Source organism: Mytilus californianus, unplaced genomic scaffold, assembly GCF_021869535.1.
Source record: "Mytilus californianus isolate M0D057914Y unplaced genomic scaffold, xbMytCali1.0.p SCAF_72, whole genome shotgun sequence".
Lineage (NCBI taxonomy): Eukaryota > Metazoa > Mollusca > Bivalvia > Mytilida > Mytilidae > Mytilus > Mytilus californianus.
This window is the reverse complement of record NW_026262726.1, coordinates 576,895-600,686: the sequence shown is the minus strand read 5'-3', so window position 1 is coordinate 600,686 and position 23,792 is coordinate 576,895. Positions and strand designations below refer to the sequence as shown.

The 23,792-nt window shown below is 32.2% G+C and overlaps 1 protein-coding gene across 2 annotated transcripts in view; it reads right to left on the bottom strand.

The window, feature by feature from the left end:
• LOC127710344 (cryptochrome-2-like) overlaps positions 1-22,574 on the bottom strand; it is a 32,716-nt gene extending 10,142 nt beyond the window's left edge. The window contains exons 1-7 of one of the 2 annotated variants that reach the window (XM_052216143.1): positions 22,468-22,574; positions 18,303-18,517; positions 16,824-17,018; positions 11,496-11,599; positions 9,669-9,823; positions 9,070-9,216; positions 6,528-6,692 (exon numbers count right to left, since the gene is read on the bottom strand). In XM_052216143.1, coding sequence (XP_052072103.1) covers positions 6,528-6,692; positions 9,070-9,216; positions 9,669-9,823; positions 11,496-11,599; positions 16,824-17,018; positions 18,303-18,517 — 981 coding nt within the window. In that variant the 5' untranslated portion in view covers positions 22,468-22,574. Of the gene's footprint in view, positions 1-6,527; positions 6,693-9,069; positions 9,217-9,668; positions 9,824-11,495; positions 11,600-16,823; positions 17,019-18,302; positions 18,518-19,415; positions 19,565-22,467 lie in introns of those variants that run through there. The other variant, XM_052216141.1, reaches the window with a different exon arrangement.
• Positions 22,575-23,792: the final 1,218 nt, after the last annotated feature.

Sequence of the window (23,792 nt, the reverse complement as noted above, 5' to 3'; positions counted from 1 at the left end):
CTTCGCTGGGGCGCAGCTTGATACGACCGCAGAGGTCGAACCCTGAACAGTTGGGGCAAGTATGGACACATCATTCAAGCTTGATACAGCTCTGAATTTGGTTGTGATTAAATATTTGACACAGCATAGGTTTCTGACACAGAAAGAATGTGGTATAAGAACTTGAATTTTTTTAATTTACCTATTATGGTCCAATGTCCAAAATCAAAATACATGGTTAGATTCAGCATATCAAAGAACCCCATATATTCAATTTTTGTTAAAATCAAACAAAGTTTAATTTTGGACCCCAACTTGGACAAACTTGAAAACTGGGCCCATAATCAAAAATCTAAACACATGTTTAGATTCAGCATATCAAATAACCCTAAGAATTCAATTTTTGCTAAAATCAAACTAAGTTTAATTTTGGACCCTTTGGACCTTAATGTAGACCAATTTAAAAAGCGGGACTTAAAATTAAAAATCTAAATACACGGTTAGATTTGGAATATCAAAGAACCCCAATAATTCAATTTTTGATGAAATCAAACAAAGTTTAATTTTGGACCCTTTTGACCTCAATATGAACCAACTTGATAGCGGGGCCCACAAATAAAAAATCTAAATTCATGGTTAGATTCAGCATATCAAAGAACCCCATATATTCAATTTTTGTTGAAATAAAAAAAAGTTTAATTTTAGACCCCAACTTGGACCAACTTGAAAACTGGGCCCATAATAAAAAATCTAGACAAATGTTTAGATTCAGCATATCAAAGAACCCCAAGAATTCAATTTTTGTTAAAATCAAACTAAGTTTAATTTTGGACCCTTTGGACCTCAATGAAGACCAATTTAAAAAACGGGACCCAAATTAAAAATCTAAAAACACGGTTAGATATGGCATATAAAAGAACCCCAATAATTCAATTTTTGATAAAATCAAACAAAGTTTAATTTTGGACCCTTTTTTGACCTCAATATGAACCAATTTGATAGCAGGGCCTACAAATAAAAAATCTAAATACATGGTTAGATTCAGCATATCAAAGAACCTCATATATTCAATTTTTGTTGAAATCAAACAAAGTTTAATTTTGGACCCCAATTTGGACCAACTTGAAAACTGGGCCCATAATCAAAAATCTAAATAAATGTTTAGATTCAGCATATCAAAGAACCCCATATATTCAATTTTTGTTGAAATCAAACAAAGTTTAAATACTGGACCCTATCTTGGACCAACTTGAAAACTGGGCCCATAATCAAAAATCTAAACACATGTTTAGATTCAGCATATCAAAGAACCCCAAGAATTCAATTTTTGTTAAAATCAAACTAAGTTTAATTTTGGACCCTTTGGACCTTAATGTAGACCAATTTCAAAAACAGGACTCAAAATTAAAAATCTAAATACACGGTTAGATTTGGAATATCAAAGAACCCCAATAATTCAATTTTAGATGAAATCAAACAAAGTTTAATTTTGGACCCTTTTGACCTCAATATGAACCAATTTGATAACGGGGTCCACAAATAAAAAATCTAAATACATGGTTAGATTCAGCATATCAAGGAACCCCATATATTCAATTTTTGTTGAAATCAAACAAAGTTCAATTTTGGACCCCAATTTGGACCAACTTGAAAACTGGGCCAAAAATCAAAAATCTAAATACATGTTTAGATTCAGCATATCAAAGAACCTCATATATTCAATTTTTGCTAAAATCAAACAAAGTTTAATTTTGGACCCTTTGGACCTTAATGTAGACCAATTTGAAAACTGGACCCAAAATTAAAAATCTAAATACACTGTTGGATTTGGCATAACAAATAAATAAATGTGATCAAAGATTTTACAAATTTAATGCGCCATACTGTGCAATTAAAGATTTCTTCTTGAAATTTTTCAATATTTGAAATTTGAAAAAAAAATAATATTTGAAGAAAAATTTTTTTAATTTCTGAAATCTGAAATGAGAAAAAATTGACCCCCCACAATTTCTTTTTATCCCCCCCCCCCTTTTTTCCCCCAAAAAATTCTTTCCCTCAAGATATGGTCATAATCTCAATTCAAATTTCCAATGGAGTTGGCAACCATAATTACCCATTTAAATTTACCATAGTGCTAACTTAATCTATTTTATAATAGAATTAAAAATATAGTGTCAAATCTTTTAATGGTTTTTTTTGTAAAAAAAAAAGATGCAACATTTGCAGATATTTTTACTGGTCTTCCTTTATAAATATGCATTTCTTTAAACATAATTTAAAAGCAGTGTAAGGGAAGTAACCAAAACGTTGTATTTTGATTACCTCCTTTACACTGTTTTAAATTATCTTTATTGTTCATTAACCATTACTTTATACATAATTTAAAAGCAGTGTAAGGGAGATAATTTCAATGATGTATTTGATTTATCTCCCTTACACTGCTTTAAATTATGTTTTGTACTAAAGTATTTGTCCATTAACCAGGACAACCTTGTTTTTCCCCCTTTTTTGCCCCTAATTCCTAAACGGTCTGAGCCATAACCCCCCAAAGCAAATCCTAACCATCCCTTTGTGGTATGGAAACTTGTAGTATAATTTCAGAGCGATCCATACACCGTTCCACAGTTATTGTCTGGAAACTAGAAAATGCTTATTTTTGGCCCCTTTTTGGCCCCTAATTCCTTAACTGTTGGTACCATAACCCCCAAAATCAATCCCAACCTTCCTTTTGTGGTATTTAACCTTATGGTCAAATTTCAAAAAGATCCATTTACTTAAACTAAAGTTAGAGTGCGAAAACCAATGTGTATTCGGACGACGACGACGCCAACTTCATACCAATATACGACCACAAAATTTTTTTGCGGTCGTATAAAAATGCTTGTTTTTAGCCCCTTTTTGGCACCTAATTCCTAAAATTTGGAGGCAATTATCCCCAAAATCAATCCCAGCATTCCCTTTGTGATATGGAACCTTGTGGTACAAAGTCAGAGAGATCCATACACTTACACACAAGTTATTGTCTGGAAGTTACAAAAATGCTTATTTTTGGCCCCTAATTCCTTAACTGTTGGTACCATAACCCCCAAAATCAATCCCCACCTTCCTTTTGTGGTATTAAACCTTATGGTAAAATGTCATAGAGGTCCATTCACTTAAACTAAAGTTAGAGTGCGAAAACCAATGTGTCTTCGGACGACTACACCAATGTCATACCAATATACGACCGCAAAATTTTTTTGCTGTCGTAAAAAAAATAAAGAGTTTTCTTACGAAAATACTATTTCCAAAACAATCGTGAATGTTACAAATAAAGATCAACTTCTTTTTAGAATTATTGCTACATTCATTAGAAATAATATGTCCATGAAAAATTAAAGCTGTGGCATTTTCTGTAAACTGGAATACATGTGTTCACAGTGAATGAACATGCAAAACTCTACAAACATAATGGTTTTCATCTACACTTGGCCTTATATACATTCAGGAACCCCTCGTATACACAACATTGAATGACAATCAAAACATATTGAAATTAAAAACATTCTGCTATTTTAGTAAAGTGTTCATCTCGTAAATACAAATTCATTTATTTATTAAATTTTCCCCTTAAATGAAATATATCGTGCAGATCAACTTAAATTTCAATTGTCGTACTATTGTATTCATCAGATAAAGATAACATTTGACTTTAACGATATAAATATGTTGTAAAACAGCCATTGCCTACTAACAGTTAAGGTACACAGTCTGACACATTTTATAGATATCCACAATATGTACACACGGAGAAATAAATTGAGCAATTTGTAAAATTGTAATCAATACAAATCGGAGAAATAGTTAAAGTAAAATTATTGTTTTCTTCCAATTGTTGAACAGTGCAGAGTATATTTTAATGAAGATCTTAATGATTTGTTTAAGCTGCCCATCTAAACTGTTTACACATTCATGTTGCCTGTTGGCATTGAACTTAAATGCATTTATCAAACATAGCTAAGACTACGTATTTTGCAAGATATCAGGATATATAGGATTTCATAGTTGTTGGGGAACATCTTTTCATTATATCTAATTTCGTTAGTAGAACGGGATGCTAATGATGCACCATCTAGGTGTATGTCAATGAGACTTACACCCAATGACAGCATGGACAGATACAATAAAACATCCTCTACGGCAAAAATTGTTTTTCTTAAAAAAAACCAAACAAACTAGAGGCTCTAAAGAGCCTGTGTCGCTCACCTTGGTTTATGTGCATATTCAACAAAGGACACTCTCCAATATTGTAGACGAGAATAGAATTCATGACAAAAATCTCTGTTTTGTTGATCTTGTATTGCTGATCATTTAGTCTGTTTAGTTTCTCTCTATATTCTTTAGTTTTTGCTCAAAACGCAAAAGAGGGTAAAAAAAATCCTCATTTTAGGGCAATCACTCCTATAAAGAGTGAGTCTACTAACTATATCGGCAAAATTTTACTTGTTAGAAGATCTTGCCTTGCTGATAATTTTTGTTATTTAAAGTGTCTATTTATCTATTATAATATAAGGCAAAACGCAAAAAAAATGGTAAAAATCATCATTAAAGGACAATAACTACAATAAGAAGTCGTCGGATGATTTCCTCCATATTGTCTTTATTGTAGATCTTGTCTTTCTTATCATTTTTGCTTATTTAAGTTTCTATCTATCAATATAATTTTTAAGATATAAGGCAAAAACGCAAAAAATTGGTAAAAATCGTCATCAAAGGGCAATAACTCTAATAAGGAGTCGACTGATGATTTCAACCATGTTAGACTTATTTGTGTAACTTGTCTTGCCAGGGGTGTGGAAATGCTATGCCCGACTCGCCCAACTCGTACATTTGACAGAATGGACAAGCATTTTTTTGAGTCTTTGTTGGCCATGGACATGTAAAAAAATATGTTGCTTGACAATGTTAATTTATATAACCATATAGAAAAGTCCTCAAAATTTATTAATCAAAGTAGAAAAAATATCAAATAACATGACGAAAGCAACATGTTTTAAGTACAACAACATCAATGATCAAGATTGAACAATTCATCAATTATTTGGTTTTCATATCTTCATTAACTTTAAAACTTTGCACAGGCTCACAGTGAAGAAAATATAAGTCATTATATAATCTCCGAGGTTCATGCAAGCTAGCATCGAAAAACATTGCAAAATTGGCCTAGATTTTTTAGTTTAAAGTAGTTTTTTTTGGTGGTTTCTATCTCATTGGTGTATACTCTATTTATCTTTTTATCATTCTAACATACAAACAAAGACCATGAATACCATTTTCATTGTGTTTCAAAACTGTTTTAGAAACATACACGTTTACAGTTAAATACAATTTCTTCATTCCAAAATTCATTAAGAAATCAGGGCAAGTATCTTTACTTCCGGACAAGTCAAATTTACAATTTCACTTGCCCTGGGACAACTGGTCACAACAAATATTTCCACACCCCTGCTTGCTGATCATTTTTACAATTTAAAATTTTTCTCCATCTATTATAGTTTTCAAGATAATAGGCAAAAATAAAAAAAAAAGGTAAAATTTGTCATTTAAGGAAAATAACTCATATTAGAAGTCCTCTGACAGTTTTGGCATATATGGACAATTGGTAGAGCTCAACATTCTGAACGTTTTTGCTCAGTCTGATTTTCTCTATTTATAACGGTTTTCAAAATAATAGACAAAACTTGCATTTTGCCCCTCTGTTCTATTTTTAGCAATGTCGGCCATCTTGGTTTGCAGGCGAGGTCATGGGACACATTTTATAAACTGGATACCCCAATGATGATTGTGGCCAAGTTTGATTTAATTTGGCCCAGTAGTTTCTGAGGAGAAGATTTTTGTAAAAGTTAACGACGAAGGACGACGGACGCCAAGTGATGAGAAAAGCTCACGTGGCCTTTTAGGCCAGGTGAGCTAAAAAAAAACAGGTGTCTTTTTTTTTCTCCTTCAAATTCAACTGAGTCTAAAGAGTTAAAAGTAACATAATATCAGTAATTTACTGAACATTCGAAAATTAAAATAGGCAATAAGATATTATCTACAGATGAATCACTCGCAAATAAATGTACATTGAAGACACATACATCGGACACCAGAAAACACATCCAACTTAAAACAAATTTACCAACGTTATCTATAGATGTGGTTTATTTTATATAAATGATTGATTGATTATTTGCAATAGATCAAATGCCAACCGAATCATGCCTTTTTTACTTGCCTGAATGATCAAGGCATTTAATTGTAAACAAGGTTATAATGTAGGTTTTTCACATACCAAACATTATATCTAAAGTTCTTATAATACATGAGGTAAAAATGTCAAAAATTGGGAATTTGCCGCAACTATTTTGAAATATGAAGACAAATATTTGATGCTGCCAATTTTTGAAGGGTAGTCCCTGATGAATTCAATCAACTTATTCTAAGTTGGTTTCTTATTTCTCAACATTTTTTATGGCTGTTTTTTTTGTTGTCCTAAAGTTCATCTAAATTAAATGTGTTATACTCACCTCTCTCCAAGCATTTAAGTATTCCTTATTATCATCCCAGTCGACCTGTGTACAGATTGGATTCCCTTCCATCTTGTCAAAGTTTGGTGACACAGAGGCAATGACATAATAAAATTCCCTCCAGAATAACTGTCCTAATAATGATGTTGGGGGCTGAGTGTGATTCTGAAAGAAATATATTATTATTATTTAATTCTAAATTCTATTATACTCTAGCCTTCTATTCAAAACATGATGTTTCAAGATGATATTTGTTTGCATGGACCAATATCAATTGAGGCATAGATTTAGTCAAAGTTAGTGTATTTTAGGTTCAGGACCTTCGTAATTCGATTTCAGGACAACTATAAATCATTGAGGACCACCTGAAATATTTCAGTACCTCCATAATTTGATTTCAGAATATCCAGTAACTATTTCAGGACCTCCATAATTCAATTTCAGGATGTCCTGAAAATATTTCAAGATCTCTATAATTCAATTTCAAGACATCCTGAAAATATTCAGGACCTCCATCAGGGCTCACACTACTTCAAAATCATAGGGAGAAGCGACTTCTCTTTTTGAAACTGGTAGGGAGAAGTGGTGAGATTTGAAAGAGAAGTGCTCGTTTGCTTGCGGCGTTACAATATTTGGTTTTTACTATAATATAAAGGGCCATATGTGTATTTTTTTTTTTTGTATAGGTGTTCAATTTATACCAGAGTCAATTAAAGTAACAGTTGTTTCAGTTTATGTCTTAAATAGTCATTGACAGTTGCACAATTATATTAATCCTCGTCAGAATCTATCAACTAAATATCTAGCACAACAAAGAACTTTTTTATATCGAAAAGGAAAAGAAAGTATCCTATATCAATTAAAATGCAATTAAAAAACTATGCTGTTTATCATCTTAATGAAATTCATTGTTTCTCATTAAAAAGATATAAAATTTAACAAAGTTGAGCAACTTTGATCAATAAACTGAAACCATGCATTTACATGGAAATATATACATTTAGCAAGGAGATCTAACCAAAAGTCTGTTAATGCGTGTGGAATGCGTAATTTTTACTTTTGGGGTCATTATTCTTTTGTCAGCTGTTCAATTCAGGCGTCTGTAGTTATTATAGTAAGAATACGGATTTCGGTCATAGCTGGTCCGCTTTCGATGAATCCCGCCTCTGATCAGTGATTCGTACAAATATTTCAATGGCGGACGAAGAAAATTTACGAGAATAAACAATGTTTGACAAGCGATTCGGAAAGGAATATGACACATTTAATGCAATGAATGGATCAAGAATTAACTAATGGCAATTTTGATCACTTTCTAACGAAGTAACAAACTTATTTTGCCGAAAATCAGAATGTTTTGATATATACTATCTCGAGTAACAAGTACCGGAAGTGAAAGAAAATACTTCATAAAAGTTGTTTCTCTGATATAACATACAACCAATCTGTACAGTCAATACTTTCACATCTTTTCTAAAGAAATAAATCGTTAATGTCTGAATTTCTTCACTTTTAAATGAAAAATATGCTGTTTCATTGACTTGGTAAAAAGGGGAAATTACCAATGACAAAAGAGACTATTGTGAACACCAGGGCGACTAGATATCGCTTTTGACAGTCCGGCAAAGCAAAGTGACGGACGGGAAAGCGACTTTTTCGCCCAGTTGCCTGCTAGCGTGGGCCCTGCTCCATAATTTGATTTCAGAACATCCTGAAATTATTCAGGATCTCCATAATTTGAATTCAGAATATCCTGATATATTTCAGTACCTCCATAATTCAATTTCATTATTACCTGAAAATATTTCAGTAGCTCCATAATTCAATTTCATTATTACCTGAAAATATTTCAGTAGCTCCATAATTCAATTTCAGTAGCTCCATAAGTCAATTTCAGTAGTTCCCTTAATTCACTTTCATGATATCCTGAAAATATTTCAGGACCTCCATAATTCAATTTCAGGATATCCTGAAATCATTCAGGCTCCATAAATTGAATTGAGAATATCCTGATATATTTCAGTACCTCCATAATTCCATTTCAGAATATTCTTAATAAAACAACAGACACAGTCCTAACATTGTTTATCTCATCATACAGAAAATTTTAGTTGTGAAATATTGGTATTATGTAATCATTGGTTTCTGATAAATGGCTAAACACAAAACTTGAGGAAGAAGCTTGGTCCACTTTAAGCAGTTACCAGGTTCAAACTAGTTTATTATTCATAAATAGTCTAATCATAGCTAGGTACATCATTAAAAAAATACTAATGACTCTAACTCTTTTCATTATTCAAAAGTTAACTCATCTTAACTCTGCTCATTATTTAACAGATACCCGGTCCTCTCCTAGCCTCCTTATTCCAACAGTTATTTAGTACTTGTCTCAATCCAATTTTTTATTCAGAAACTTTAATTTATATTATTAGAGTATAAACAATTAACTGGTCCAAACTTCATTTCCTGTTGTTCATGATCAGTGTTAAGTTCACTATTAATCAGTATCCATGGTTACCAAGCCTTAATTTCACATGCTCACCTTGTTTTGGCTGTAAACTTTCTGTACCTCATGGTAGAAGGTTCTTGCAGAAACACAGCCAAATTTTAAGTATGGACTTAACACGGTTGTGGATGGTGCCAAGGTGTTAGGCTCTGTTTTGGGCTTTTCAAACTTGCACACCCAATTCTGAAAAATTGTAAGAATACTAACATTGTGATTACATTTTTTTTCATAAGACAAATACCAATTGCATTTGAATATTTGAATATTGAAGGAGAAAGGGTGTGAAGGCCTATTTTTGGCCAATGAAAATGAAGCTTTGACTACTACATCAAATGTGCTTATATTGTAGGGAAATGCATACAACCAAGATTTATCACTGAATTGGACAAGATTTACTATATATTATGATGTTATAATACTATAAAGTGGGAAATTGTTGCGATGGTTTTATCAGCTCATTTCGAACCCCAAAATTTTTTAAAAGATAGCAATTTATAAAAATTCCCAGTACGTGTCTTCTGCCAAGTTTGGTTGTTGTTAGATTGATATCCAGAGGCAAATATTTTATGCATATTCAAGAAAAAATGGATGTTTAACAGCAACATACAAATAAACAATATAATAAATATTAGTACTGTTTTCTTCATCATAGTATCCAGTCTCTTCAGACCCTCTGTTTCACCACCAGGAAACAGCAGTGGTCCACATTCAGCATCATCCTTCCCAAGGTCAGCCATGGTTGGTACACCATACTCTGTATCATGATTGGCTGCTATTTTGGTCGTTATTTCTAAATTAAAAAAAATTGGTACAGTTATGGTCATTAGATGAATTGAAAATAAATAATTGAAGATTTAGAACCATGACAAAGATGCTTTGTTCTTACTGTATTGGAGGGACATAAAGCTGGAGGAAGTGGAAGATCTACTCTATTTGCTATAAAGTCAGCTTGTAATGTCATGCAGACTTCTAGATTGGCCTGCTAAATTGATGAAAAATCAAGAGAAAGATTCCTATATTTGAAAATGATTCATAGGTTAATTATGGACACAGTACTGATCATCAAAGACTCCCTGTTATTTTCCATGTTAAGTTTTAAGAATTCTTTTTCATATATTTGTTGTGTGAATTAAAAGTACAGTAATGCTGTGTAAACTTCAATGAGACAGCAAGCTAACAATGCAAGAAACCAAATACTATGTGGTATGTAGTCTTAGGCAAAACCATGAAATCACATATCCAACAAATACAATTTTTCCGCAATCCACGAAAAGAAATATTCATAGTAAATAGTATGTATTTACAAGTTGAGTTAATTTAACATACTGCCAATGATCTGCCTTCGGCATCAAATTCTATAAAAGGCAAAAATGGATAACCCTTAACCGGGTTTCTTGCTTAGGAAAAGCATAGAAACATATTTGCATTGACTTGAGTCCGTAGGGAGCTAGATTTGGGGTACATTTATACCATATCCATCCTTTTTAACCTGTTATAACTGACTGTATATTAATCATTTGTTACACATATTGACAGTAACATCCAAACTGGATAAAAACCTTCAGCTTCTTTTTGGGTTCAGTGGTGTTAAAGACTAAAGGGCAAATTAATAATCTAAAAGAAGGAAACCTCTTTAATATAAGCGAAAGAAATGTCACAAAATTGTTTGTTTTATAAATCCATAAATTTATGATGACCAAGTTAATAATAAACATTTCCTAATTAATTCTTCCTGGATTTTTAAAAATCATTGACAATTATGATCAGTTTTATCAATTTTAATACACCAAATATTGATGAGGGTCTGGATAGGGTCCCCCAATTCTTTATTCTTTAATTCTTAGGTACATTTTTCTCCATCGTTTGTTTATTTTCTCATGTTTCTCTATTTTTTGCCCATTTTTCTCTATTCTTTAAATTTTTTGCCTATTTTTCTCCATTCCTTAATATATTAATCCTTTATTCTGCACTTTTTGCCCATTATTGTCTATTCTGTGAACCCATTGTCCAGACTATAATTGATTAAATATATCACATGAAATTTCCTGCCATATCTAAATGGTACATAGCACTTAACATTTTCCTTTGTGTCATTAGAGAAACGGATTCTACCACTTCACTCAGTAAATAACAATATTTATCCACTTATGATAGTTAAATTTTGAAACTTTAAAATGGTGTGTAAACTTTGAAATTTTAAGTTTGAAAATTTGACAATTTTCAGTGGGAAAATATTATTAAAAGAGGGGGGTGGTGCTGTAGAAAGTATATGCATTGTTTTAATTGTTTACCAATTTTCGAATTTTCTTTGAAAAATTTCAAGAAAAATTTCACTTATTATGTTTATGGACATGATGGAACCAAAGAAAATTTCTTTGACTGATATGTGTAATGTCATGATAGGTTTATAGTCATTTCAGAAATAACTGTAAACAAAGGTATAACAGAAAAGATTAAACTACCTTTTGGTCCCTCAACAGGCTTAGGAGGTGCTCCCATTTTTGAGAGAACCGTTTGTAGACGTTGGTAGGTCAATGGAGGATTTCCACCGTTAGCTTTGATAACTCTGCAATAAATTATAACATTTTAGGCAAAAACATTTCAATTTCAATTGTTATCAAACATTGTGTCGAAGAGAAAAAAAAATTGTAGGAAAACAACATTTCTAAATATTAATACAAGTATAGTGCTATTTTTTCCAGAAAACTTGAAAAAGTGAGTACTCCCCCTTACACAATATTTGTGTAGGAAATTTAATAGTATTTTTTGTAATTTATGGTACATCCTTAATGTAAATGTACTAAAAATTTGACTGCAGCTCCCTTCTGAAAGGCAAGGATGACCTATCATTAGTTTGGCTAGTTTTTTTAGGCACCATATTGGATTTGATTGTCTTAAAAATGATTATGTATTGGTTTGTAACACTTTATTCTCAAGAATACCTGAATAAGGTTATTCCAAGATCATAATTTGTATGCACTTCAATAAACATCAAAATTTTCATTATACATGTACATGCATATATATGTGTGCAGCATGAAATTTGTGAGCTGTCAAAAAATGTAAGTGTCAAGGATGGGCAAATCTCATGCCCGATTTCTCCTAAAATCTCCCAGAAAAGTAAATATGTTCTGGACAAGTAATATCTGAAAAAGCACAACCAGTAGGGAAAAGTAAAAAAAAAAAATACAGGGAAGTAGATTTTTTATATAGTACTTGTCCTTGGTCAATTGAAGAATTTTGACATTTCCACACTCCCGTGTGTATAGTTGAAATTCCTGCCATCAAAATTTGTTGACTTTTCACAAGAGATAAACTGGTGGGTGAAAGGAGAGGAAAAAAGTCATATAAGTTGGGAATAAGACTTCTACATACAAGTCTAAAACATGTGTGAGTCTTCCAAGGATGTGCATGCTGGCTCTGAATAATATGAGCAATGAGTTGTGGATAAACAAACTGACATAAGCTGACATGGACAAGTCAAGTCATTGTTGTGATATGGGAAACCCCCAAAATCACTCAGATCAAAAATTAATATATCAGATATGAAGTAACTTGGCATCAAACTTGATTGAATTCTCTCAAGCTCTTTTCAATTAGTTGCAGATTAACAAAGTGTGCAATGGATGTGTCAGGGGAGGCAGCGGGGACAATAAAAACTAGAGGTTCTATAGACCCTGTGTCGCTCACCTTGGTCTAGTTCATATTCAACAAAGGACACTCTCCAACAATGTAGACGAGAATAAAATTCATGACAAAAATCTCTGTTTTGTAGATCTTGAATTGCTGATCATTTAGTCTGTTTTATTTCTCTATATTCTTTAGTTTTTGCTCAAAACACAAAAGAGGGCAAAAAGAAATCCTCATTTAAGGGCAACCACTGCTATAAAGGGTGACAGTCTACTAACTATATGGGCAAAATTTGACTTGTTAGTAGATCTTGCCTTACTGATTATTTTTGTGATTTAAAGTGTCGATTTACCTATTATAATTTTTGATCATATAAGACAAAACGCAAAAAATGGTAAAAATCGTCCTTAAAGGGCAATAATTACAATAAGGAGTCATAAGACGATTTTGACCATGCAGACTTATTTGTCTAACTTGTCTATTATAGTTTTCAAGATAATAGGCAAAAATTTAAAAAAAAAGGTAATAAACTGCTTCGCCTAGCGCAGCTGGATACGACTGCAGAGGTGCAACCCTGAACAGTTGGGGCAAAAATGGACACAATATTCAAGCTTGATACAGGTCTGAATTTGGATCGTAATTAAATATTTGACACATTATAGGTTTCTGACACAGAATAAATGTAGTCAGAGAACTTGAAATTGGTTGTATGATTTGAATTTATATTCAATTGAAGATTTCTTGCTGTTGTGCAATACACTGTGCTGTTGTGCAATACTTAGTAAATCTGTTTTCAGACTATATACAAAGAATTAGCAAAATAAATTGTGACCCCCCAATTTTTTTCTTTGGAAAATTGACAATTTCTTAAATTTTGAGGGAAAAAAATTGACCCCCCCCCCCCCCAAAATTTCTTTTTGTAAAATGTGGTACAAATTAAGAGACATCCATACACTTAAACACAAGTTATTGTCTGAAAACTAGAAAAATGCTTGTTTTAGACCCTTTTTTTCCCCTAATTCCTGAACGGTTTGGGCAATTACCCCCAAAATGAATCCCAACCTTCTACTTGTGTATTGAACCTTGTGGTACAATTTCAGAGCAATCAAAATACTTATACACAAGTTATTGTCCTGAAACTAGAAAAATGCTTGTTTTGGCCCCTAATTCCTAAACGGTTGGGACCATCACCCCCAAAAACAAATCCAACCTTCCTTTTGTGGTATTGAACCTTTTGGTTAAATTTCATAGAGATCAGTACACTTAAACTAAAGTTATTGTCCGGAAACCAAATGTCTTCGGACGATGCCGACGATGACGTGATACCAATATACGATGCAGTCGTATAAAAATTGTCATTTAAAGGAAATAACTCCTATTAGAAGTGGTCTGACAGTTTTGGCGTATACAGACAATTGGTAGAGCTCAACATTCTGAACTTTTGCTCATGTCTGATTTTCTCTATTTATAACGGTTTTCAAAATAATAGACAAAACTTGCATTTTGCCCCTATGTTCTATTTTTAGCCATGTCCGCCATCTTGGTTGACAGGCGAGGTCATCAGACGCATTTCTAAAACTAGATACCCCAATGATGATTGTGGCCAAGTTTGATTTAATTTGGCCCAGTAGTTTCAGAGAATAAGATTTTTGTAAAAGTTAGCGACGACAACGACGGAAGCCAAGTGATGAGAAAAGCTCACTTGGCCTTTCAGGCCAGGTGAGCTAAAACAAGATGTAAATAAGGATAAAAAAATAAAACTGAAAATTTAAAGCAAAACACCATCATAAGATGTGATTTGTACAAAAATAGACCAAGTTCATTTTTAACCAAGACTTAAAAAGTTGTAAACGAGGGAAAATAATATCCTCATTCATCATAAAATGTTGTTTTACACATTTACTTTTTCAAAATTTGTTTTAGTTCTTATTTTGTAAACTTTAAATTTAACAATATATATCTATATAACATCTTATATACTTTAAAATTTTCAATGTACAAAATAAAAATAAAACATTTCACAGATCAATAATATTGTTTGTTATACTGCATGTCTGTGAAAATCTTTGCATGATAAGGGACAGATGTTTTTATCTGTTATGTACATGTAGCATTTTGTTTCATTGTTAATCAATAAGAAATTTAAAAATATTTCTGTAAAAAGTCATAAAAATGCATATGTTTGAATAATATTTTTATTACTATAATTTTGGCAAAATTTTATCATTATTATCAACATTTTTTTCTTCTGGCTTTTAATCATGATTACCCTGATTATTAAAGAATTCTGATAATTATTAATGAGATTATTTGTCCAAATATTAATTGAAAAGATATTTTCTCAAAATTTATAAAATATCATAAATATCATGAATATCTGACTGCATACCCATATAGCATTGTAACATATAAAAGAGAATATACTGAAATGTCCAAATAGCACATACTCAAAAATAACACATACTCAAAATTAACACATACTCAAAAATAGCACATACTCAAAAATAACACATACTCAAAAATAGCACATACTCAAAAATAACACCTACTCAAAAATAACACAGCAAAACACATACCATAGGCCACTCTAAAAAAATTCCTTGTTTGATGTTGCCTACCCAGGTCTTCTTCAGTTGGGTAAGTAGGTACATGTAGGGATTTTATTTATTTTTTCGGCCAACTACATAAGTTATATGTTTTAGTTAAGAAAACGATATTAGACCAGGAAAAAAATCTTTAAACACAAAATTTGAAACAATTGTGTCATAAAATTTTTTGGGTAGGCTGCCTTTTAGGTGGGTAGGTAGGGCAACATCAAATAATTCAAATTTTATTTTTGGCCCTATGCAAAGAACTTTTCATTTTCACAATGCATATCAATATATTTTTGACATGTGTTGCTTCCTCACCTGTACACCATCCTAATACTTTGTGCAACCTGGGCAATTGCTAATATTTCATAAGTGAAACAAAACCCGTATTTTCACTCATCTGATGACATACAACAATAGGTGTTGAAAAGATGTAACCAAATTTTAAACAAAATGAAGTGAGAATGCACAGAAAGGAATGGGTATGATTATGATAAAAAATATTCACAGGCTGTAATGGATGCTATTGGACAATCACATACAAGAATCATCAATAGGATAGTCCTGAGGGAGGTGTTGTTTCAATTGGGTGGTAGAAAAAGTCCTATCATGTGACATCTTTTATGCAAATCCCTAGTTTTTCACACAGGTGAATTCACAGTCAGGGGCATTACTTAATCAAGTAACTTTTAAAATTACATATACAAGTTATGTTGAAAACGATGCTATTTTAAATATTACTTATATAAGTAACTTTTGTAAGTATTATTTTTATAGGTGTCCATTCATACAGATTTTGCTAGCTTTAGCAAATTTTCACAGACATTTGACTATTTTTCCCATGAAGTATAAAAACTAATCCTCCTGAAACATCAATTGCCTTTCTGACGCACTTATCTTTCATATTGACGCTTCTTGGTCAAAGATTGGTCTCTTGGGACTATTAAAATATCATTTTACTTGAAACTCTTGAGGTAGACAGATATAAATAGATAGAAACTTGTGATTTAATTAAGACTTGAAGTTATTTATAATTTGTAACCCAAAACAATTACAATTACTTATTCTTACAAAGATGTATAAAATAACTTAAACAAGTAATATTTTTGTCATTTTTTTTAAAGTAACCTTGTATCTCTATACTCCTCTCAAATTTAATAATTTCTTAATTTTATATGATATAATAATGTAAAATTTCATAAAAACTACATTTAGTTCATGCTTCTATTGAAATTTAAAATAACTCTATTGAGTAATTTAAATAATTTTTAAAAACAAAAATTACCTATATAAGTAACCAAAAAAAATAACTTGTTTAAGTAACGTCCCTGACTGATTCAAGCAAATGGAATACAATGTAATTTTATTAGACTTTATAAAAATTTGGACAACACTTTCCTATTTCGACAACCTCAGCGTGATGAAAACCTACCATAAGGTGACATCACCATAAGTTGTTGTATTGCATAGATTTCTGACTTATCAAGTGACTTTTTCGTGTGTAATACAAAACCGGAGAAGGGAAAACTGACTATCTGAAAACTAGAGTAAACTCCATATAAAACTTACTTATCAGTATCATACAGGGTATGGGAAACAAATGTCATCACTTCAACACCTGACTTTTCTGCCAGTGACTTAACTGCAGCATCTCTGACCTTGGCATAAGGTTCAATGTCAAGTTCAAAGGTCAAGTGAGTTGTCTCCCATTGCTTGAACAGTTCAGGAAAAACCTCTCCTGGAGTACCTCTAACAACATGTAACCTGTAAGTAAATGCGTAACTTAAAGGAGTTCACTGATTTTTCTTAAGACAGAACTTTATATCAACATGATCAATGTTATGTTTGTGGTTATATAACTGACACTCATATTTTGCAAACCCTTTTGGAATTTTTTATCCTCAATGCTCATCAGCTTTGTACTTTACTTGGCCTTTTAACTTTTTTGATTCGAGCATCAATAATGAGTCCTTGTAGACGAAATGTGCGTCTGGCGTGCAAAATTATAAGTCTGGTATCTGTGATGAGTTTATTTTTACTACCACTGGGTCGATGCGGTTTCTTCCCCAAGGGTATCACCAGCCCAGTAGTCAACACTTCTATGTTGATATGAATTATCATTGATATTGTAATATAAATAAATTAACTGTTGACAAAACTTTGAATTGTTCGAACAAACTAAGGATTTTCTACCCCAGGAATAGATTACCTTTGCTGTACATGTAATGACAAAACCATTTGGAATTTTTTTATCTTCAATGCTTTGCAACTTCCTACTTCAATTGGCCTTTGAACCTTTTTTTCCAGCGTCACTGATGAGTCTCTTGAAGAAGAAATGTGCATCTGGCATACCAAATTATAGGCCTGGTACATTGCAACTTTGATGAGTTTTTTATATATTAAAATAGTTCTTGTGTAACATTATACAATGCAAGAATTTAAAAAAAAAAAAAGGTTTTGCAAATCTCCTTGTATTCCTATTTATTTCAACAATAGAAAAATAATATATCCAACTATCCAACTGACCAACCTCATCTATTTTCATATATTTTACAAGAAAACACGACATATTATTCAAATGTTTACTTTTTTATTTTTATTTTTGCAACAGATCATTGGGATATTTTATCGAGGTATTAAATGTGAGCCGTTTTATGATTTTAAAAAAACAATTATTCAAATTGAATTTTTGTCAAGGTCCATCTAAATTCTAGTGTAAATGTAGGCAAATAATATATAAGGGGAGATAATCAAATAATACCATCATATTTACTGTAAACAAGTTGATTCAGTTAAGAATCACAATAATCATGATGATGGCGGTCATAATTTATAGTTTTATCTTGGTGATTATAATAATAAAATAAGATGTTGTATAACAGGGCCATAAATAAAGGTCACCCAATGACACATTCTGGACAGTTGACAGAATGGGTCAAATACAAAAAAATTAAAAATTTCTAAAAAAAATTTTAGAGTGTTTTTAGAATTCCTTGGTGAATATATATTACTGCACATATTTTGTTCCAAATCAAATTACACATGTACCTAGAATTATATTTTTTCAAACTTTGGTCCAAGTTTTGTAGTGTCTGTAACAGGAATCGCCATCTATTCACACCAACTCTTGCATTACTGGCAAACCATGGATCCAAGATGAAAATTGGTTTAACATCAACAGCATTCTCACAAGCAGCCAATAAAGCTGGGTTGTCATGGAGACGCAGCCCTTTGCGAAACCAGTGAATAGATCTTTTTGTCATCTGTAATAGAGAAAAATACATATACCTATCATATACTCATGTGGAGGTTCTCCAGATAAAGGTCAAATTATAGATTGCATTAATACGGATTCAAATGGGATAAGATTATTGACTTTCAAGCCATCAGTCATGTCAGTGTTGTATTTGAGCTTATTTTGACATAATTGAACCTGACTGACTAATTCTGACTACCATTTAACTGTTTTTCATTTTTGTATCAATGGCACGCCATGGTTATTTTTAGCAACAAGTAGTAAACACATGTATCATGATGGGATCCACTGGAGGTTTTAATGTTATCTCTCATTGTATTCTGCCTTTATATATTTATTACATTAATGACAATGTCACCATCATTGAATCCAAGCTGGTACAGTAATTAATTTTGAAGGGGAAATCATGCTCTCCAGGTACAAAATTGGTGCCAACCAAAAATCCCACAATCAGAAGAAATACTAGTCCAAGATTGCTCGGACTTCAAACAGCTGTTTTGCCAGACAAGCTGGGGCCGTGGGACATCAGAGCTGGTCCCATATCAAAAAGTGGATATTTGCCTGTCCAAAATGGATGCGCCACTTTGTTGCTTCTGGCGCTGACTGAGGGCCTTGGATCCATATAAACCAGGCTTTAAATTGTTCATTTTTCTTTTATCTCTTCATTTATGTAAGTTTCATCTACCTGCCACCCTTTATTTTCTCACATTTGGACAGTTTTCACAGTGACCCATCGATTCATAAAATATTTTATATCAAATATTATTGGAAGCCGAATTGACTTTAAATAGGTGCCGATTTGACCAGATGCCGATTTAACCAGGTGCCGATTTGACTAATGTACCCCCAGCTTGTCTGGCAAAGCAGCTGTTGGACCTCAGACCAATCTCGGACTAAAGAAATACCTAGCCAGGGGAAGTGATAAAGCAGTCCTCAATTTAGTCTACTGAAATGGTCGACAAAAAATTCATAACTGGTCGCCATTTAGGCTATTAGAATATTGAAAATCTGGCGACTGTAAATTTTTGGAAAGTTTGCCCTGATCAGAGTCGGGTTTTAAAAAATCGTCTGAGTGCTTGACAGTAACACAAATATTTACTGTATTTCAAGTGCCTTTTAGATTTAAGCTTGATCTTGTCAGTGCTTTATTGCATCAGGTACTTGTAGTTCATTGTAAGCAATTTGTTGTCGTTGACTTACTGACAGGATTTATATATATATCTATCTTCGTATTTCTGCACTCAGTCACAACTTGGACTATTACATGCCGTTAAAAAAAAAACCATTGTCATTTATAGATTGTGTTTATTGAAAGCACATGGTCGAGCCTCGTTCTTGATTTCGTCAGTAAATGGATGGAAACAAGGCTGGGACAATTTTGTAACTTGTTCTCAGATTCAATAAAATACTGGCTACAATTTAGCAAACAATTTCAGACGTTCACTTGACGGATCGGGCAATCACCAGTGCTTCTGCACAAATCCGATGAGATTTTTACTATACTTGGGCTTTGGGCTACCGCTTAACGTCGCAGACTGTTTTAAAATATGTACAATGTCAATGAATATAATATCAAATAAATCATGTGGTTTTTAACAGTTAATTTACACAAACTATTTTCTACACTCGTCAGCATAAAAACACAACAAAAACCACAAAGCCACAAAGGGACCCCAAATATTCGGCGGTCAGCAGTGACAAGACAAAATGAGAGCGCTGAACATACGGATATTAGCAATAAAAATTTCCACATCACCAAACTCGACTCTGATATTGAAGGTGATGATAATGAAGCAGAGTCTGACTCACACTTCATTCTTATAAATTTTGACATCAAAACTATTTATCATACTTGGAAAAATAAAATGCCAACAAGCAATGTCAACAGATTGTTATAATAACCCTAACAAACACCAGGGGTGATTGTATGTGCTCTTGAAAGGTAATCAGCTACTGCCCCACTAGTAACACCAGTTTATTTACATTGACAGAAAATACAAAACAGGCGGAACAGTTGAAACAAACAGGACACATTAAACAAAACAAATTGCTTGTCAGTGTTTAAGGATGTTCGCTCCTCTTTTTAAAAATAACAAGCTTTTTAAATGACTGTTATAAATTGATAGTATATAAATAACATAATTTAAATGGCAGAAAAAAATGATAGGTTCATGACCTTGTTTTCAAGATATAATCAATTGAAAACTTGGCGGGAAATGATTCTCTCTAGATTTTTCCTACATTTAACATTACCACCTTTTTTCTTTCAAAAACTATGAAAAAATAACAAGGATTTTATAAGATTTTCATAAAGGCAGTGTCTGCGCGTACCCGCATGCGGGTACGAATAGTCAAATTGCCATTCATAGGCTACGCGTACCCATATTCGGTTTTATGATAAAATGCCATCGGATCGGGAATGAAACGTGAAATATATACAGAATTTGTCGCAATTAGTGAATAAATTGATTAAAACTACTCAGAATTTTTATAAATATTTATATATAAGTTAGTGAACAGTTTTTCTCAGTTAATAAATATTATTAAAATGGAAGAGAGTGATATACATGTGGGGAAGACATTTCAAAGTTATCATGAATTGGAACAATTTGTTCAGAACTATCAGTCGATTAATGTTATACAATTGTATAAAAGAAACTCGGAGTCAATTGCAGCTGCAGAGAAAATAAGAACTGGAAACACAAAAATTAAAGAGGAATTAAAGTTTAACAGAATAAATTTTTCCTGTATTCACGGTGGCAAAAAATTCCAAACAAGTTCGACAGGAAAAACACCTAATACAAGGTATTTGTTTTAAATTGTAGTTTTAAATCGAATTTGCCACGTTTCATCCATTAGTCAAGTTTATTTTTTTTATGTCGAATACTTCTAGTTTTTCTATTGTAAACCGTTCATGATATTAAGGATATGTCTACTTTCAGTACTTTCCAAATGGAATGTCCTTTCCACTTTAAACTTGGCGTAACTAAAGATGGACAAAACCTGATTGTGAGGGAATCACACAGTTCTCATAAATCATGAGATCATTGATAAATGTTTATTTGACCATCTTCCTAGACACCCAAGCTTTAATTTTAGTCGTTTAAGATATTTTAAAATTTCAATTTCTGTTTAACAGTTTACTAAAAGATTAATATTAAATCTCATATGGGTATTTTTCAAAATCAGTAAAATTTTATTCTTTAAATTTGCATTTACATTTTATAATAGTATCTGAATTTTTATCATGTTTTTCTTTTACAGGGACTGTACAGTTTCATTTTCCATCAGTGTGCATTTAATTTGCAATGTTTATTATGTATCATTATCTAATAAATACAATTTGTAAATATTATTTTTCATACTCTTCACTCGTTCTACACAAAATCCCCATATTATCGATAATTTCCGTATATATTTCACGTTTCATTCAAGATCCGATGGCATTTATTATAAAACCGGATGTGGGTACGCGTAGCCTATGAATGGCAATTTGACTATTCGTACCCGCATGCGGGTACGCGCAGACACTGCCTTTCATAAATGGCTTGTCAAACTATATAAATCAAAATTATGAACAGAAAAGTAAGGGTTAGTGTGAAAATTGTTTTATTGGCACTAAATGGATAAAACTAGACGATTCTGAATATCTGACAAAAAATTCAAAAAGAAGAGTAGCGAACATCCTTAAACCAAATAAAACAGCTGTCACATACCTGCATACATGACATACATTATACTTGATAGAAGCATATTTAAGATAAAAGGGGATGAACATCTTTGTTTGATATGGTTACATTATGACATGCCTCTATTCAATAATTAGATGATGAAAAACCCCAATAGTCAATACATTCACAGGGGCGCGTGGGGTATCATAGATGTTTTGGGGCGGAAATATATGCCAGTCGACTGGTATGCGTTATACATTGTGTTAATATCCGCTTTAACTAAAACCTTTTTGTTTCGTCTATTAATCTACGACTTGATGTGTTTTCTTGTAAACAGACAGAAGCAAATCACAGTGTTCAGCCACAAACAAAATACGTTGCGTAACACAAAATATGGCGCGCAAATATTATATATAAAGAGCGAAGTCGGAGTGACTAGGTACGAATTCCGTCAATGTAAAGGTAGCAACGTACAGTATGAAAACCTTAATTCAAAGGGGCATTAGCTGTCGAAATTCGTGATCAGAGGCGGATTCAGAGGGGGCCCAGGGGGCCTTTTCTTGGAAAAATTTGGTTGATAATATAGGGAATCACTGAAGCATGACCGGAACGGCGGGCCCCCTCTTAGGCAGTCAGTGGGCCCCCACTTATGAAAATTTCTGGATCCGCCACTGGTGATCACCGATTTGACTTAAATTCTCATATTTGATTCATAACATACTAAAACGTAAATCCAAATTACAAAGAGTTCAAAAGAAACAATTAACTTTATTACTTTATTGAAAAAGCACTCTGAGTTACGCATATATATATGGGTCAATGGCTTATAAACCGGCATACAATACATACTATAACAACAGAGACACATAACACACGTATTATTCTCTGATAAAAAACAATGAAAATAAACAATACATATGATTATGATGTTTTTTTTTATCTCTTACTTAATTAACAATACATAGACTCCGTATTAGGCGAGTGACATATTTCAAAAAGACGCTTAGTTAACGACTTTAATGCACCCACCTAACACACGGCTGTATTATATATCATTCGAAAGCTTATTATCTGTACTTTCTGTTTTGCCCGGTCGTAAAAAAATCGTACGGTGCATTTTCTGAAAAATCAAGGTCAAAGATCATGAATAAACATTCAATTATTTTGTGATTAATAAACACAAAGCCATTTTTCTAGTTCTTGTATCATAAAATTTTCCAAAAGATCATATGAACTTTATATAACATGATGCATTATTTCCAAATCAAACAAAAAATAAGAGGATAGTTGCGCAATATTTCCCGAAAATTGAAATTCATAACAAATCCTACAAAAATGAAAAAATTGTTCCAAAAGCAAAATATATCTTAGGGGATCTATATTTGTATGCTAAAAAAATAGATAAATGTATATGTTTTAGGTCAAGGAATATTTGTTTTAAAATTTTAAGATGCAATTATTAACTATTGTTCATAGAACAGCCTTCTATTGAAGTGTTTGCAGTTGCCCAAAAAATTGCCATCTGCAAAAAGCGATCATTTTGTTATTCTATGTTAAGATAGCACATCGCTAATTGTCAATAGCAGGGATTATAATGATTTTCCATAATAA